The 17885-nt window shown below is 40.6% G+C and overlaps 1 protein-coding gene across 3 annotated transcripts in view; it reads left to right on the top strand.

Annotated features, from left to right (window-relative positions):
* Positions 1 to 17244, top strand: part of ADHFE1 (alcohol dehydrogenase iron containing 1) — a 33843-nt gene extending 16599 nt beyond the window's left edge. For 2 of the 3 annotated variants that reach the window (XM_045007929.1, XM_045007930.1), the window contains exons 10-14: positions 2748 to 2846; positions 4055 to 4133; positions 4282 to 4378; positions 8423 to 8580; positions 14442 to 17244. In XM_045007929.1, the coding sequence (XP_044863864.1) occupies positions 2748 to 2846; positions 4055 to 4133; positions 4282 to 4378; positions 8423 to 8580; positions 14442 to 14525 (517 nt within the window). In that variant the 3' untranslated portion in view covers positions 14526 to 17244. The remainder of the gene's footprint in view (positions 1 to 2747; positions 2847 to 4054; positions 4134 to 4281; positions 4379 to 8422; positions 8581 to 14441) is intronic. The other variant, XR_006577483.1, reaches the window with a different exon arrangement.
* Positions 17245 to 17885: the final 641 nt, after the last annotated feature.

Raw genomic sequence — 17885 nt, 5'->3', positions numbered from 1 at the left:
GAGATGAAGATCTAGCCTGAGTAACTTTCAGCTGTTCTGTTTTTTATAATCTAAGGATCAACATTTTTCCATCTAAAAGGCTTTTATAGCACATAGATATCCTGACATCCTATTTAGGATAACTATAGGGTTGAATTTGCCCATGAGAGTCTTTCTGTATCATCAAAGTCCTGAAGCAGACCTGGGTGCAAGGAGGGGGAGAGTGGCCAAATCCTCTGAAGCTCTGAAGGCAGGCTCCATGCCAGCACCAAATCAGATGCTGTTGAGGGAAGAGCTGGGGGAGGTCTGGGATCTGCACTTATGCTAGTAGGCAGGAACCCCTACACAGGGGAAGGGAAGGAACAGTGGCCGTAATTCCAGTTTCTAAACTATAATAAAAATTGTAATGTTTTGGAAGATCACCCAGACCAGAAAGGGCTTGTGTCACCCCCTACCCTGGGTGCTGCTGTGCTGTTCAGCTTTGGCTCAGAGCCCTGGCACCAACAGCCTATTCACAGCACCTATCCTCACCCTGGCTTCCACCAGCCTGGTTACTTCTTGCTGGGTGACACCAACTGCCCTTCCAGCCCTAAGTCTCCCCAGAATCGTCTCCCCTGCGGTGCTCAGCCCCTCTCACTGGACCCTCACAGACATTATCAAGTTCGCTGCCTCCAAAGAGACAGAGCACACACCAGCCTGGTGGCTTGTCTGAAAACCCACATTTCAGTTTAACACTCAGCACGGAAATGGTTTTGTGATAAAGCAAAAATAAGTGTATTAACAAAGCGGTGGGATTACAAGTAAGAGTGAAAAGAGATAGGAAAGGTTACAAATAAAACCGACATCAGACTAAAACTTCCTAATAATTAAAACTTAATCTCAGCATGTTACAATCTTTGTCTAAGCAGTTTTCTTTCTTACAAGTTGCCAGCATCCCTAGCCCAACATTCCCAGAATCAAAGTGCTGTTCCCTAAGTGACAGATAACTAAAATGTCTTTGTCCCCCTTCCATTACTAAAAATGCATTGTTTTGTCCCCACCGTCAGGGTGATCTTCTGCTATTCTACCCTTCCTGTTGACTTCCCATCCCCCTACTGATGTGTGTAAATGGGGCTTCCATTGTTTTGATTCCATAAAGCTTAATTTACACTGGAGACAGTTAGATAGCTGCCTTCACTCCTGGCTGGTAGAGAACCTGTTCTCCCTTTGTTTGGTCACAGATTTCAGAGCAGAATATCAATAGGTATCAATAATTCCTCATACAGTGCTAATACATACATTTCACAATGATATTAATCACCAGTGCATCACCGTCTTTCGGAAAAAGCCTTACTCAATACACGTTTGCAATACAGTAATACTGTATACAGTCAGTTGATGCAATTGCTTATTCTTCGGAGTTCAGTCCTCTGTTCTCCCCCTGGGGTGTCTGGACCCTGATCGTCACAACAATCATGGAGGACTGTGTCCCTGTAGCACAGGGGTGGCCAACCTGTGGCTCCAGAGCCACATGTGGCTCTTCAGAAGTTAATATGCGGCTCCTTGTATAAGCACCGACTCCGGGGCTGGAGCTACAGGCGCCAACTTTCCATTGTGCCGGGGAGTGCTCACTGCTCAATCCCTGGCTCCGCCACAGGCCCTGCCTCCACTCTACCCCTTCTCCCTCCCCAAGCCTCCTGCAAGCCATGAAACAGTTGATCAGGGGGTGCGGGGAGGAAACGAGGGGGCAGGGCTGCTGATGGGTGGGAGGCACTGGCAGTGGGGAAGCTGATGTATTACTGTGGCTCTTTGGCAATGTACATTGGTAAATTCTGGCTCCTTCGCAGGCTCAGGTTGGCCACCCCTGCAGTAGCAGATTGCAGACTCACCATCACAGCGCTTCCTGCTGGTCATCCGGGAATTAGCTCGATTCCAGTACTCAGAGTGCTCCCCTGCTGGCCGGTGTCTCTCCTGCCTCAGGCCCCGTGTCCCTCCTGGACCCCAGTGCCCCTTTCCCTTGGGCTTCTGCCCACCGCAGTACCCCCACACTCTGGGTCTCCCCTCCCAAGGGAAACCCCAACTCTCTAAGCCCACCTTGCCTCAGTGGCTACTTCCAGTCATCATCTAGCCCCCTTTCCCTGGGGCAAACTGCAGTCTGTTTGATGTCCACTTATCACTGGCAAGGGGGTTGGACCTGCTGCCTTTCTTGACCCAGCTGTCTCCCTGCAGCCCCAGTACCTCCTTTGGCCTTCAGCAAGGCCTCAGCCTGGGGACTCGCCAGGCCAGAGCTCCCCAGCTCTGCCTGCCCTTCCCCAACACTGCTCTGCTTCAGGTACCCTGTGCTCCTTCAGGCAGCTAGGTCCTTCCCACTCCAAGGCTGGAGTGAGACTGACCCAGCTCCTCCCTTGGCCCTTATATCAGGGCCAGCTGTGACCTGATTGGATGTGGCCACAGCTGTGGCAGCTCTTCACCCCTTTTCTAATTGGCTCGCAGCCACAGCCCTCTCCAAGGGCTGCTTTTAACCCCTGCTCTCCTGAAGTGGGGCAGCCACCCCATTACAATCTCATTTACACAGCTGCTGCACAGTGATGGGTAAGTTTTGCCTTTACTGAAGCAGCTTAGTGTAAACAGACTTTCTCTTTGATTCTCTTTCTATCTGATCCTTTGCCCAGCTCTCTTTCTATTTTTATTTTAGTTCCGATTTTATTACCCCCCAAATGAGTGTTTTCCCCTCTCCTGAGTGAGTCACTGCAGGTATGGATTTCTTAGTGTTCAATGTTTGTGCACAGAGCTGTCAGAATGCCAGATGATCATGAAGCAAGGGCTAACATGCACCTAGCAAGTGCTTTTGCTGGTATCGGCTTTGGAAATGCTGGTGTTCATCTTTGGTGAGTAGAAGACGTTTGTCAGCCCCTTTCTAAAACCCTGTTTCTTTAGTGTTTGTTTCAGATTGCATAGGAAGCTTTCAGAAAAGCACTCCCTGAACTAGTGATTTGATAAGATGCTTTGGGCCAGATTTTCATATCCTTTTCACGTGAAAGAGTACCTTATGTCATGAGTAATCCTACTGAAGTTGATAGGACCCTTTGTGGAGCAAGGTACTTCTTGCTATTCATAAGGATAACACAGTCCAGTCTTATGAAAGTTTCTAGGACCAAAATTTGACCTACTTTACCTTGCTTGTAGGCAAAGGTTGCATAATGTTTTTCTTTTTTATATAAAAAAATCAAATGTCAGTGTTCACTCTTCTAAAAATAAATATGTTTTAACTCTCTCAGTTGTGCAGCCCTGTAATAAACACCAATAACACCCCTATAATAACAAGCTAGTGAACATACCCAGAGGAAAAATCTTCTGCCTTTCGTGAATCAAGGCCACATGCAATAAAACTTGTTACTGGCTTAATTGTTTTGCAGGCTAAAATGAGCTATAATTACTTAAAGCTCTTTAATTATATCCACAAAAATGTTAATGCCCATCCAGATGAGCTAATGACGGTCACGTCTTCAGTTCAGTAAAGTACATATGACTGTTCCTATTGAAGTCAGTGGCACCACTCCCATGCTCATAGTTACGTATGGGCTTAATGTGTTGAATCAAGGCCTAAACCCAAAATTCTATAAAAAATCATTGCAATTTCTTATAAATATTAATCTATTCTGAACTCGTCTCTGCACTCCTTTGGTTTGATCAAGTAAAATCCCCTTTGTAAATAAACTTCCAAAACTTTCCCTTAAGCACTGTTAGCATGATAAGAAGCTCCCAGATTTTGATAGTAAGGTGAAAAATGTCTTCAGTACTTTGAGCCAACCCCATTATCCCAGTATCTGAACACCTCATGATCTTTTAATGTGTGATGTAGAGAAGTGCTGAGATCTCCAGTTTATAGATCAGGACCTAAGGCACAGAGCAACTAAGGGAAGATTTTTGAAGTGTTCCCATTGGCTTCAGTGGGACTTAAGCTCCTAAATACATTTAAAATTCTGCCCCTCAGTGACTTGTCCAAGGTCACACAGGAAGTGTTACAAAGCAAGGAATTAAACTGAGGTCTCCCACGTCCCAGGCTAGTTCCCTGACCACTTTCTTTCTTCTCCAGCCATGGAATGTCTTACCCTATTTCTGGCTTGGTGAAGAGTTACAGAGCAAAGGATTATAATGTCGATCATCCTCTGGTGGTAAGAACTGATTGTTTTCATTTTCCTACATATTCCTAGCTCTTGTACTTATCTTACATTAACAAGCTTTAAATTATGTTAGCCTAACAAATTTATTGTGGCAGCAGTGAGAAGTCTGTCTAATGTGCACTGTTTTGTTTTTTTCCAGCCACATGGTCTTTCTGTGGTACTCACCTCCCCCGCAGTATTTACTTTCACAGCAGAGATGTGCCCCGAACGGCACTTGGAGGCTGCAGAGATACTAGGTATGAATCTCTCTTCATAAAACCTACTGGTACAAATCAAGTTTGTGACCGGGGTCCCAATGGGGGCCAGCTGTGATCACTCCATTAGGGTGAACTGCAAAGAATGGGGCAGCAAAACTCCAAAAAGCTGGTCGATATTCCAATACTTAAATTTACCAAACCAGCATAAAACAGCTTCTTTCTTACCTCACTGGTTACTCAGAATTCCAAACAACACAGTTCCCTTAAAGTGATCCAGCCTCAGGCCTCCATCCAGGTACCTAAGTCAAATATAATGAAGATTCCTGAAAATCTTATTTCATCACATAAAAGAAAAGGAATGGACACATTACTTCCCAAGCTATTGAATATTCCAGATCTTACCCAAATACGCACTACAGCCAATTCTTATTAACTAAACTTTATTAAAAAACAAGAGAGAGAGAGAGTATGGTTAAAAGATCTATCTAATCTATAGAGAGAGATATACACACACACACACGAGTTCAGTTCATTTAGGTGCAGATTTATATCAGAGATGGTGAGCTTTGTAGTTGCAAAGAGTTATTTTAGATATAGTTCATAGGCTATAGTCCAATGTCCAAACATCATATTCAGGGCATACCAGCATAACTGGGACCTCATTCTTGCTACTCAAACTTCCCCGATAAAGCCTAAGCAGATCTGAGATAACAGAATCAGGACCCAAGGATCTTTTATCCACTTTCATGTCCCTTTTGAGAAGTTGGAGTTCAAAAGCTGATTAACATGACTTTGAAGGAGGTCCATCACCGGTACTTAACTATAGAATTAATATAAGGCCATTTGCTTGTTCCTTCACTATTCTCAGTACATTTCAAAGAGAGAGAAATACAGAGATATCCCGTGTTTACAATTCATTTAAATGCTAGGATCTTCTTCTGATCTCTGAATTATCAGAATACAGCTTAGCAGGGACTGTTGATTACATCCTTGACCCTACTCATATATATGTAAAAACAGAAAAACACAAACATTATCTTCCCACATGTCTTTTGAGGGTTATTTATTTTGCAGAATGTTTAACCCTTTCTAGCCATGCATCACAAAGTTCTTTCAAAACTAGGTTTTTTTTGGGGGGGGGGATCTCGATATAGAAAGAATTAAAAAGTGGGTTGTGATAGTTCAGAATCTAAAAATTAGGGCTAGATCCTGGAGTCTGGCTGGGCACAGCACAAGGGGGGATAGTTTGTGTAAAGATGGGGTAAAGCTCACCTTTGTCACTTCCCCCAATCCTGGATCCATGGGTCTCCAGGCGGAAGTTAAAGGAGCCTTTAGGTTTCATCCTCTGTCTTTTTAGACCTCAACTTACACTCCAAGGGGCCAACACTATAGTGAGGAAGTGGTGCAGCATAAGGACATCCCAGCCATGCTCCCCTTTCCCCTGGCCACTCTTCTTATGCTGGAAAGTTAGGTCATATCAGAACGTCTGCTCTAGCTCTGTACTCCCACCTGTTCCATCTTTGCTCTGGGGTGATCATCCTGCAGCTGGGTGTGCTGGCTCACAGGCAGGATCACAGGCTGGCTCACAGGCAGGTAATGTGGCACATGACAGCAGAGGAGCTGACCCTAGAAATCTTCTTTCTAACTGGAAAACTTTCAAATTGAAAACAACTCATGTATGAAATGAAGATTAGCTTGATTTCATTTAGCAGAGATTAGTCATGACTGATGTCTCTGGTGTGTAAGAAGGGAAGACACTTAGGAGTAGATAGCATAAAGCATAGAGAGCTTTAAGTACCTGCATCTGCATTAGCTAAAAGGAAGTGATTATAAAACAAATACAATTAAACACTTGCAAGCAGGAAACATGTTGATAGACGAAATATTTTCTTACACAGTGGATAATTAACCTGTACAACTCATTGCTACCAAATATCCAGAGACTAAGAGCTTGGTAGGTTTCAAGACAAGATTAGACCTTTAGATGGATTGTGAGAATGTCTATACTTACTTTAAAAAGGATATATACAACATTAGAAGGGATTTAGACATTTCTACTTCAGAACATATGCCACCCATTGACTCATGGAGTTAGAAAGAATCTTCCCCTATTGGCAGATGATTCTGTAATTGCTGGATATGGGGTTTCTTACACCTTCCTCCAAAGCAATTGTTATTGGCCACACTCAGAGATAGGATACTGGACTAGATGGACAAATCGTCTGATTATATTATATATATATAGCAATTCCTACGTCCCTACAAGAAGCCCTTCAATAATAACCTATAACTCAAACGGTAATACTCTGTCTTATACATTGGCTGAGAAAATATTAAAAATATGTATCCTATATGGCCAGCTCAGAGTATCTGGCATTGCAATTCTTAGTTGCATTTGACTTCCTCAATGGAAATTCAACTGGTTACTGTCTGCTTTGCTGTTATATAAAGGATTCTGTATAAAATGAATCAAGTGTGTATAAGTGAACTTGTTGATTCTCATCTTGGGTATTTACTTTGGGACCATAATTCAGTGTCCAAGTGGCTGCAGTAGTTGATTCAAATACGTTAGGTTGCCAAACACCGTGCCTAGCAGTAAAGTAGTAACAAACAGCCATGTTTATGTGTATGTACAGCTGCAGATTTGAGTACAGCCAAATAAAAGCTTAATGCCTCTCCTAATGGAAATAGGGGTGTGTGGCCGTAGATTTATTGCAGTAAAGGAAATATAAGTGCAGCCTGAAGAGTGATGCATTCTTTAGGTTAGCAAAAGACTGGTCACTGGAACAATAACATTTGGGATGTTTTTCATCACCTTTTTAGTCTGGCTTTTCAGACTTCCTCTTCTCTTCCTCATTCTTTTCTTTCCTTTCCTTCTCTTTTGCTGCTATCTGATCATTCCCTGAAGCCCTTATATTCTAACTGCCCTTTATACTGCAACACAGAGAATGGCCATTGACTGCGTGGCAATAATTCCAGTAGCATGAAACTTCATATGAGACTCCATCATGCTTCATTGCCTAATCCCTTATAGCCACTGCCATCTTGCTACTTTACTATCCAAACATCTAAGCCCCCTGAAATGAGTTTGTTGTCCTCCCATTAGCTTTGAACTGTTTTGACTGTTGCACTGAGTTCTTGGAGAACCAGAGTGCATTTTCCTGTACTTATGTTTCACATTTACTCATTTTTCAGTAAACTGCATGAGACAAGTTCAGTTCTGGTGTAACTCTATTGACTTCATTGGATTTGCACAAGGAATGAATTTGGCCCAAATGGTTAAAAATAAAACTTGGGGTGTTTTCCTTGCCTTTATGCATGTACATCTTTCCCATTTCTAACGGAGCTATGGACACCCAGGGAGGGAGGGGGAATAGCCTTTTTATAAGAAACAACTGTAGCTTTTCCATAAATGTTGAGTCTTTCACCTCCTTTTCATAGCTGTTGCTAGGACTGTAATTCCTCATCTTCTATCTGATCTACCTATTTATTCTAATCTATATTATTATATCATACTAACTAATATATTATCCAAACACCTGAGGTAGCTCCACCCATAGAGCCCCCTTCCTTCCCTCTGCTCCCCCCTTCCTCTCTTTGAATGCTTGTCAACATAAAATTGAGAAGTGGGAGGGAATCATTAGTCATTGGTTCACACATCCTCTAGGTGTCAGCAAACTCAAGGCTTTGAAAAAATGAGCATATAGCACTTTGTCCCTAAAAATGAATATTATGGCTATCCACTGACCTGCTCTAACTTCCTTTCCACCGCTGCTTCCAGCAATTAGTCTGACTGAGAAGTGCTTTTCCAGGCAAGCACAGTGGGAGAGGAAGTTAACTTGACAAGGCAGTTAGTCTTTCTAGCAGCAGTGAACTTGCCTCTCCTGATTTTGTTTTATTCCATCTCTACAAACTAATCTAACTGCAAAATGAAGATAGAGATTCCTCTGTTTTATTTGGGGTTGCCTTTAGCGAGCAGGCTGTTATATGTGGATATATGCCACTGCTATTATGATTAAATTAAATCCAGAACAGCTTCCTCCTCTCTCTACACCCTACAGTCAAGGCTTTGTCTTATTTTAGGAGCTGACATCCGCACTGCCAAAATCAAAGATGCTGGGCTTATTTTGGCAGACACGCTCCGGAAATTCTTATTTGATCTGAATGTTGATGATGGCTTAGCTGCAATTGGTTATTCTAAAGCAGATATCCCTGCTTTAGTCAAAGGCACTCTCCCTCAGGTAAGATGGAAAGCACAGGTGATTCTTCTTAAAAAGCAAACTTTTAAAGTATGTTCTTTTAAAATAAATGTTCCATTTAGCAGTTTTAAATGGAGAAAATGATAGAGAAAGTCAGTTCTCTTCTCCTAGTACAGATCGGGTTTTCCTTGCAGTGAGATTTTGTGTGTGTGTTGTTTGGTCTTCATCTATCATTAATTCATCTTCAAAAGAACAGGCTAATTATTAGAGCTGGTCAAATAATCCAAGATGTACATTTTTTCAGGTGGGAAAAGGAACATGTTTTTGCAGAATTTTTTGTGAAAAATGTTCCCATTTTTTATCTAGCTGTTCTAATTATACAGGCAAGTAAGTTTCTATCTGATGCTTTTATAAGACTGCTATATGCTAAGAATGATTAAACTTGCTTTGCATTAGATTTTCCCTACCAAGGAGTTTTAATACTCTCTTAGATGGCTTTGTTCCACTGCCCTCCATCTGAATTTGAACTAATGTCCTCCTGGAATGAAACAGTTTAAACTTTTAATACCCTTTACATTTTTATACTCTCAAAAAACACTTCAAGTAAGATGAACTGAAATTAGAGGAAAATTCATTAATTCCCAAGTAAATGAGGACATATGAAGATTTGTCATGCTGAAAAAAATACAAAATGTTCACTTAAACATCTATAAACCTCAAAGCCTGTTACAAAAGATGTCCTCATTCCCATTTTACAGGAGGGGAAGTGACTTGATCAAGTTGTCAAACTGTTTAGTGGCAAATTTGCAATAAAACCAAGGTCTCTTGCTCCCAATCTGATGCCCTGCCAAATGTGTGTGACAGGCCTTTTTGACAGTTTGTGTTGATAAATATGTTGGTCCTTTAAAATATTACTTTTTACAGATAATTATAAACACAACATCCCAAGGAGGTATATTTTTTTGTTGTTGCTTTGCTGAGGTTCACCTGTGGCTTGTTTGTTTGTTTTTTTCTCATCTGTAACTGATTATTAATTCAGAACCCCATCTTAATTTACTGTCCTTTTACTGCAGCAGTAATTAGTGATTGCATGTGTAACGGGGTGAGCTAATGTGTTTTCAAACCCTGATTTAGTAAATAAAGTATAATGTGGTCCAAATTCATTTGCTACTGCCTGTGTAATACGTTACCTACAAGGGGATTTCAAACAGTTAACTCTTTGATATTTTTTCTTTTGATCCAGCCATCAGTTTTCTTTGGAACACCAACGCCACCTATTAATATTCGCAAAACACCTTGGTCCAGATTGAGACCACAAATAAACAAACACTGCCAAGTGTACTACCACCATAAAATGCATGCCGCAGAGAAATAAAATGATCAACAGGTTTTAGTCAGCCGGTTTGGAGGTTTGAAACCTTGGAGCATAAATGTTTACATTTGAAATAGCTCTTTTTTGAGAGAACCTGTTGAAAATGATCCTGCTTACGACACAGCAAGGAAATCTGGAGGAGAAGTTTATGTTCCAACATAATGGCTGGTCCTGTGTGGGTGTTCTGGTTGGGGGGGCGGGAAGGGTGGATTTGAAAGGAGACGTCAGAAAGGGCCTATTTGCTAGCCCCACCTCGCCTCCATGTAAACATACAAGAGGCAGCCATAATTTGGCTGCAACCACTGATGAGCACCAGGGATGTGGATGGCTAGCCTTGACACAAGAATTTACCAGCTCAGAGAGGCAGAGCCACAGTTCCATTCTCTGTGTACTGGCAATATCACCAGGGCTGTGTTAAGGGAATGCAAGCTGCATCTATTTAAAGGTATATTAAAAGCTTCTATTCATTGCACTCCATCCAGAGCCATTGGGAACATTGTGGCCCTTTACAGTTGTCATGTCTCCCATCATCTGCTTGGACAGGTGTTCTTAGTCCATCTGTGCGCTCCACTGATGGGCAGGAAAATTGGCCTGATGACACCATTGAGCACCATAAATAACTAATTTTTTTAGTGTTAAACTAGTGGTAAACTTAGGTAGAACCTTAGTTTTTGTCCTAAGTAATGTGACACTATGTAAGGCGTGTTAGCTTTTTCTCTATACCAGGGATCTCAAACTCAAATCACAAGGGCCACACGAGGCCACATTGGCCCTAGGGCTGCATCACTTTTCATACAACGATACAAAAGTATAGTCAAAAATGAAGAAAATAAGAGTAATATAGTATGCTATTAAAAGTCAATGTATTCACTTTAAAAAAACTGTAATGCAAAAAGTCAGTGCTAATTTTGACAGTCATTTCATTTTTGGCCACTTAGCTGGCAGTGTTTTGCATGAACCAGACCATCAATATTTAGTTTCGTCTCAGGATATCAAACCTATCTTAGTGTTGCTTGCAAATGTTCATTAGTGAGCCTTGACCTTAACACAGATTTGTTTATCTTCGTGGAAGAGAAAAACTGTTCATATATATATGTACTTCCAAGCATTGCCATTACCCTTGCGGAAGCAGAGAATAACATAGGAAATCTTTCTTGTGAAAGAAACCGGTAGAATTCTACCAAAGTCCAAAATCTGCATACTTCTGCTTCAAAATGGTATCACACTGAAGCTCCACTAACTCCATCTGCATTTCCTCTGCAACGTTGTCAATTTCCACAGCAAATGGTGTGGAAAAAAGTTGAAAATGTGGTTCAAGTGCCTTGAAATCTTTAAACTACACATCAAACTGTTTGTGTAAGTTAGAAATGATCTCTGCATATTCTTTCAAGGATTTGAGTTCAACTTTTCCTAAGGCATTCAGAGTTGAGAAATAGACCAAATTGCCAGCAGTCAGCTGTTTTCCCCCACAAAGTAAGCTTGACTTTGAATGACTTAATACTGTCATACATCTGTACTATCACCTGTTTTCGACCCTGAAGCTTCAAGTGCAGTGCATTCAGGTGATCAGTTACATCTGTTAGAAAAGCAAGGTTGCAGATAAAAGTGGAATCAACAAGCTGTGGAACCTCCTTGTTTTTCATTTTCATGAAGGAATCAATCTCCTCTCTAAGTGCAAAAAACCCTTCAAAACATTTCCACAATTCAGCCATCTAATTTCAGTGTGATACAGAAGTTCCCCATATTCTCTCTCCATACTTGGAAGTGAACTGTTTGATTCAGCCCTCATGCACGTATAAAATTAATGGTTTTAACAACTACATCCATAACTTCATTTGTAGACTTTTACTACACAGAGCTTCTTGGTGCAAAATGCAATGTATACTGGTGAAGCCAATTCCTGGTATATTGTGGCTGTTCAGTTTGGTCTTCAATTATCCAACCACACTAATGTTTTCAGAGCACATTGATGGCGCACCATCCGTAGCCAAAGATACAAGTTTGTTCCATGGCAGCGCAGCTTTTTCAATGCACTCTTCTAGTCCTTGAAATATGTCGCATCCCATTGTGGTACTCTTCAGTGGCATTAAGTCTAGCAATTCTACAGTTATATTCAAATTACAATCTACATGGCTAATGAACACTGCACACTGTGCAGTATCTGATGCATCTGTACTCTCATCAAGAGCAATTGAAAATGCTTTGAAGTCTTTTGCCATTTGAATCAATTGTTTTTGCACATTATCTGCTAAATCCATTATCCTGCAGGCAACTGTATTGGCAGACAAGCTTATGCCTTCAAAAACTTTCTTCCTATCAGTACATAAAATTTCGCTGGCCTTCACAAGACATTCTTTTAAGAATAGGCCTTCTGTAAAAGGTCACGATGATTTAGTTATTTCACCTATCACAAAACTTGCTCTTAATGAATCTTCGCTAGACTTGTTAATCTCCTAAAAGAAATTTATTTGCTTGGCAAATGCTCCTTTAAGTTGCCAAACTTTTTCCTCTCAAATTTTTCAGGTGAGTGCATCCTGTTTTTCACGGTGCATCGTGTCGTAGTGCCAACCCATGTTATACTCCTTGGGAACAATAATCATTTGACAAATAAGGCATTGAATTTTATCTTCTGTCTCTATGAAAAAATATAAATTCTCCCATTTGTCTTGGAAAACTTTTTTCTTCCATGAGTGTTTTTTTGACGCTGAAGTCATTTCCGAGGGGTTTTAATAAAATATAAACACTCAGTAAAGCACCTCACTCAAACGACAAAACACACATTTACTTTTAGAATTACTTCCATTCAAGATGGCGGTATCATCAGAAAGACAAAGAGTAAGTAAGTAAACACGCTTAAAAATAGGGCTCAATATTGTACGTTGACTGTTCTAAATACACCTCTACCCAAATATAACGCTGTCCTCGGGAGCCAAAAAATCTTACTGCATTATAGGTGAAACCGCATTATATCGAACTTGCTTTGATCCCCCGGAGCGCGCAGCCCCACCCCCCAGGAGTGCTGCTTTACCGTGTTATATCCAAATTCATGTTATATCAGGTCGTATTATATCGGGGTAGAGGTATATAGATTTACAGGTAAATTGGACCATGATGCAACACACTCTCCTCCATGTTTTTCGGACAACAGTTCTCGTAGTGCATTGGCCTTTTCACTGTACTTGTATAATATTATACGAGAATCGCACTCGGCAATAAATATTTTTAATAACAAATATTAGCAGTAAATAAATTTCATCATAAACAATAATCCTCATTGATTTTTTCCCCATTCAACAATCTCGACATTATGTAAACAACAATGATGCCAATGTACATTACCTTTCAACAAGTTCCTTCTTATTCCCAATATGCTTCAATTCCCAACACTGTAACCATCTTTAAAGCTGGATTTTAGAGTGCTTTTCAAGTGAAGAATGTCAGTTTTGCACCTGGAACATCATTTTCAGTTCATGTTATGTGCATAAATTCATTGTTACAAGCCATTGTTAGCAGTATTTTTGCTAAGAATCGGTCCCTGGCTGTCCAAAAGTTTATCTGCTCTATTTTTAAAATGATCAGGAATGTATGACATTCGTGTATGGTATCAAGCCCTATTTGCATTATTAATTATTTTACAAATTCTGGGTGTCGTTGCGGGCCACAGGAACCAAGAACAAAGCAAGAGGAAAATATGTTGGCCTTGTCCATGTAAATTCTGCCAACCTTTTCTCTGGAAAGCTCTAGTTCCTTTGTACTTTGGAGCAGAGGCTTGAAATCTGGCAGGCAGGTGGCCTTCATGACAGATTTTCCTTTTGACATCCCCAGTTCTGGTGTCCACAATTCAAGAAGGGTATTGATAAATTGGAGAGAGTTCAAAGACGAGCCACAAGGACGATTTAAAGCATTAGAAAACATGCCTTATCCAGTGTCTGGAAGTTGAAACTAGACAAATTCAGACTAGAAATAAGGAGTAAAATTTTAACGGTGAGGGTAGTTAACCACTGGAACAATTACCAAGGTTTCTGGTGGGTCTGGCAATTTTTAAATCAAGATTGGATTATTTTTAAAAAGATATGTTCTAGTTCAAAAAGAATTATTGTGGGGAAGTTCTCTGGTCTGTGTTATACAGAAGGTCAGACTAGATTATCACAATGGTCCCTTCTGGCCTTGGAATCTATTAATCATATGTGGAAGAAGGTTAGAAAGGCAACCTAATTTCTGGCATTTCCTAGCTTTTGAGTGTTTGACTTCACAACCTTAATGTTCTCTGTGTGTGTGTGTGTGTGTGTGTGTGTGTGTGTGTGTGTGTGTGTGGTAAACTAAAACAAACTTTGTTAAAATAACTGATTTAAAGTACATTTGGTGATGCATTAGCCTTGTTTCTTTTATTAAATGCTTTGATGGTTTGCAAAATTCGGTGCAATCTATAGTGTGGATTAATGCTGAATAATGTGTGACATTCTACTGTATATTCAACACTGTTTATTTTGCAAAAAGCCTTATGTAATCCAATTTTACTTTAATCTTTCAGGAAAGAGTGACTAAACTATCACCTCGTCCCCAGACCGAAGAAGAGCTATCTGCCCTGTTTGAGGCATCCATGAAACTTTATTAGTTTAAATATATTGCACGTTCTTTAATAATAAAAACTAACATGGTCTAAATCAGTTCAGATAATGAAGGAAAATGGAACTCTGATGCTTGTATTTTACTATCCGCTGCCAAAAGGTCAGGTAATTAATGTTCAGTTCAATACTATTTTTGTGATTTAGGGGCTGATTGTGTAATCAAAGGGAGTACTCATGTAAAGGTTGTTGGCTCAGATCTTAAGCTTTGCAAAGGACTTTCTCTTGCTTGAGAGCTGGACAAAAAATGGAGATAATTTGTCATGGACATATTTTTAAAATGTTCAGGGGGTGAATTTTATCATATATTTCAATTTTCTATGACTATTTTTGTCTTTAAAAAACCAAAACTATAAACTGTGTAGGAAAAACAGGCCACTCTTCTTCAGGCAATATTCTCAAACACAAAATTTGAATCTGCTCAATTCAGAAGGTTCACCTTATGATTTTTCTACCATCTCATTCAATTTGGGGCCTGATATATAAAGATGGTTAACATCATGGGTAAAAAAAATATAACTTTTTAACAAGTGGGAAAAGGTGTCACAACTTTTGTTCCACAGTATTTATTTTTAAAGTAGCTTGCCAGACATTTTTGTCTTTTCATTCAGAATTTATGCATGGGAATAAGTTTGCTTGTTCCGACAGGTTAGCTAACCGATTACCTGTCAACTGAGAAAGCAAACTAGCAGAAGAGGGATAAAATTCAAATGTAAGTATTAAAATCTTTTAAAACTTTCCTGGATTTTTCACCCTCTGAGCCTCGTTAGGGTAGTGAGTTTTGTTGCCTACATAGCATAGCATTTGCTGCCTCACACAACAGACTTATACAGAGAATACTGGAAAACAGGAAGATTATTTTGAAGAGATTTTTAAAGTTATTTCTGTTTTGTGGAGTTTTAAATTGAATCCATTTACTGGTTTTCACAAAAACTCTGACTTTTAGTATTGCTATTTTTATCAATATTTTATCAGACTTTTACCAAAATTTTATTTTTACTTTTTTTTTATGAAAATAGCAATTAAAAATGTTGCAGAAAGTTTTTTCACACAAAATAGAAAATTTTGATAATGTTGGCAAATTTGGCAGAAAGTTTTCCAAAAAAGATCAGTTTTAAAAAATTTCTTAAGCAAAAAATATCAGTCATTATATTTTTTCTCTGTACTAGACAACTAGACAGGGCTTTAATGTCATGTCATAGTCACAGTTTGCTTCAGCAAATTCTGGAAGTTGGCACATGTTTCTATCACAGGACAGAAGAGAGAAAAGGGTTTTTTTAATTGAAAATTATTTCTATTAGGCACAGATTTCATTGGCATTGTACTGCAACACCGGCAGCAGTATATACAATACTCATACTGTATTCATTTTAAAAACAAATCCTGATGTTTTTTAAATTCTGTTCAGACACCAATTTCATGCAGTTACCATAGCACAAGCTCGGTGTAGGAAAAGCATAACATGCTAGTTAGTTCCTTTACTCAGTTACTTTTACTCTTTGCCTCATTATAATTCTGTTCTGCAGCCACCCCACATGCAACTCTTCCACTGAAGTAGAGGAAGGATGTCTTGTACATTTATGACTATTAATCTTGGCTCAATAAGACTGGTGCCTTCCAACCACATGTTAGGACCTTATGATGCAAATATATTGGATGTGGGGTTTTTAGGTCCCTTTAGTGCTTGTTACAAGGTTGGATGGATAGCGATGGAGACAGACGGTCCTCTGTCTATCCACTGAATGGGTAAAGCATGGACAGTGGTTATACAGACAGCTCTGCCAATATCCCTCAGCCTATTCTGAGAAGCTAATTCATTTTCCCTGTCACTCCATATCCATTACCTCCTTGCTCATTCTAGTGAAAATGCCAGCAAGAGCCTCAATTGTGAAAGCTGGTTTCACAATGTGTGGATTTTATTTTCTATATTACGTTGTTATCTCAACAAAGGTTCGCCTTGCACTTAACTTTTTTGTTGCATCTTTTATACATAATTTCTGTTCTCCCTCTCTGTGAAGTTTCATCTTTGTGCTATAGAAATGGTACAGTGCACTGAGGAGACAATATTTGTGGGATTCTATCTTCTAGCCAGACATTTTGGAATTGGAGGGGATGTAGCTTCTTCCAATTGAACAGCGGAGGAGTTTGTTAGGTATGTTATTTCTCCTGGGTGTTTTGATGGGTAAGAAGGAAAGTGGGTCTTTCATTATATCATGGTTCTTATTTACCATTTATATTGATATGCGAGTAATTAGTAGAATGGTTTCACTGCTAATAGTATTTTACACTTACATATAACCCCTTTAATTGAAGGAACTCAAAGCAATTTACTAACATTCGTGAATTAAGCCTCACAACACCCTGTGAGGTAAGCTAATATTATTACCCCTATTGTATAGATGAGGAGACTGAGGAACAGAGCAATTAAGTGACTTGTCTAAGGTCACACAGGAAGCTTGTGACAGAGTCAGAAATAGAACCCAAGTCTCCTGACACCTATTACGCATTATCCATAAGACCATCCTTCTACTACTAATTATTAGCCAGTGCTGAAAACTATGTGAGAAGAATCAAGAGAGATGAATCCATCTGTAGCAGGGTGGTTACCCTGCTCCTGCCCAAAAGGGCTTAAACCAGCCCTGGGAGGGAGCTGTGGCTGGAGAAAGCAGCTCTAAAAGGCTGGGCTGATTGGGGGAAGTGGCTGGAGCTGGGGCTATGCCCCAAACAGACTCAGCTGGCCCTATAAAGGCAGAGAAGCCAGGGGTAGACAACAGTCTCCCTCTGTTTGTAGAGGGAGATGGTCCTGGCTGCAGGGAGCTAGAGACAGGGTACCTGAGTGGAGCAGGGCTGGGGAAGGGCAGAGAAGCTGGGGAAGCTCCAGCCTGGAAAGCCCCAGGCTGTGGCCTAGCAGAAGGCCAATGGGTACTGGGGGCTGCAAAGGCAGCAGGTCCAAACCCAACCTTGCCAGTGATGAGTAGGCTGATACTGCAGTCTGCCCCAGGGCGTGGGGGCTAGACAATGACTGGCAGTAGCCATATACTGAGGCGAGGTGGGGATAGTGGGTGGGGGTTCCCCTGAGATGGGAAGACCCTGAAGTTAAGAGGTTACTGCCAGGGGGCAGCACCCCAGGTAAATGGGGCACCGGGGTCTTGGGAGGGACATGGGGGCCACAGGTAAGGTGGATCACCGGCCTGCAGAGGGCGCTCCCAAGCTGGAACGAGCTAATTCCCAGAAGTCACCAGCAGAAGGTGCTGCAGGGGTGAGTCCGCATGTCTACACCATCCCATTCAAATAGTAACAGTTTGACAGTGCTAGTGATGTTAAATCCAGAACAGGATCCAGGATACAAG

Source organism: Mauremys mutica, chromosome 2 (assembly GCF_020497125.1).
Source record: "Mauremys mutica isolate MM-2020 ecotype Southern chromosome 2, ASM2049712v1, whole genome shotgun sequence".
In the NCBI taxonomy this organism is placed as follows: domain Eukaryota; kingdom Metazoa; phylum Chordata; order Testudines; family Geoemydidae; genus Mauremys; species Mauremys mutica.
Note: the sequence above shows the minus strand (reverse complement) of the source record. Positions and strands in the feature narration are given on the sequence as shown.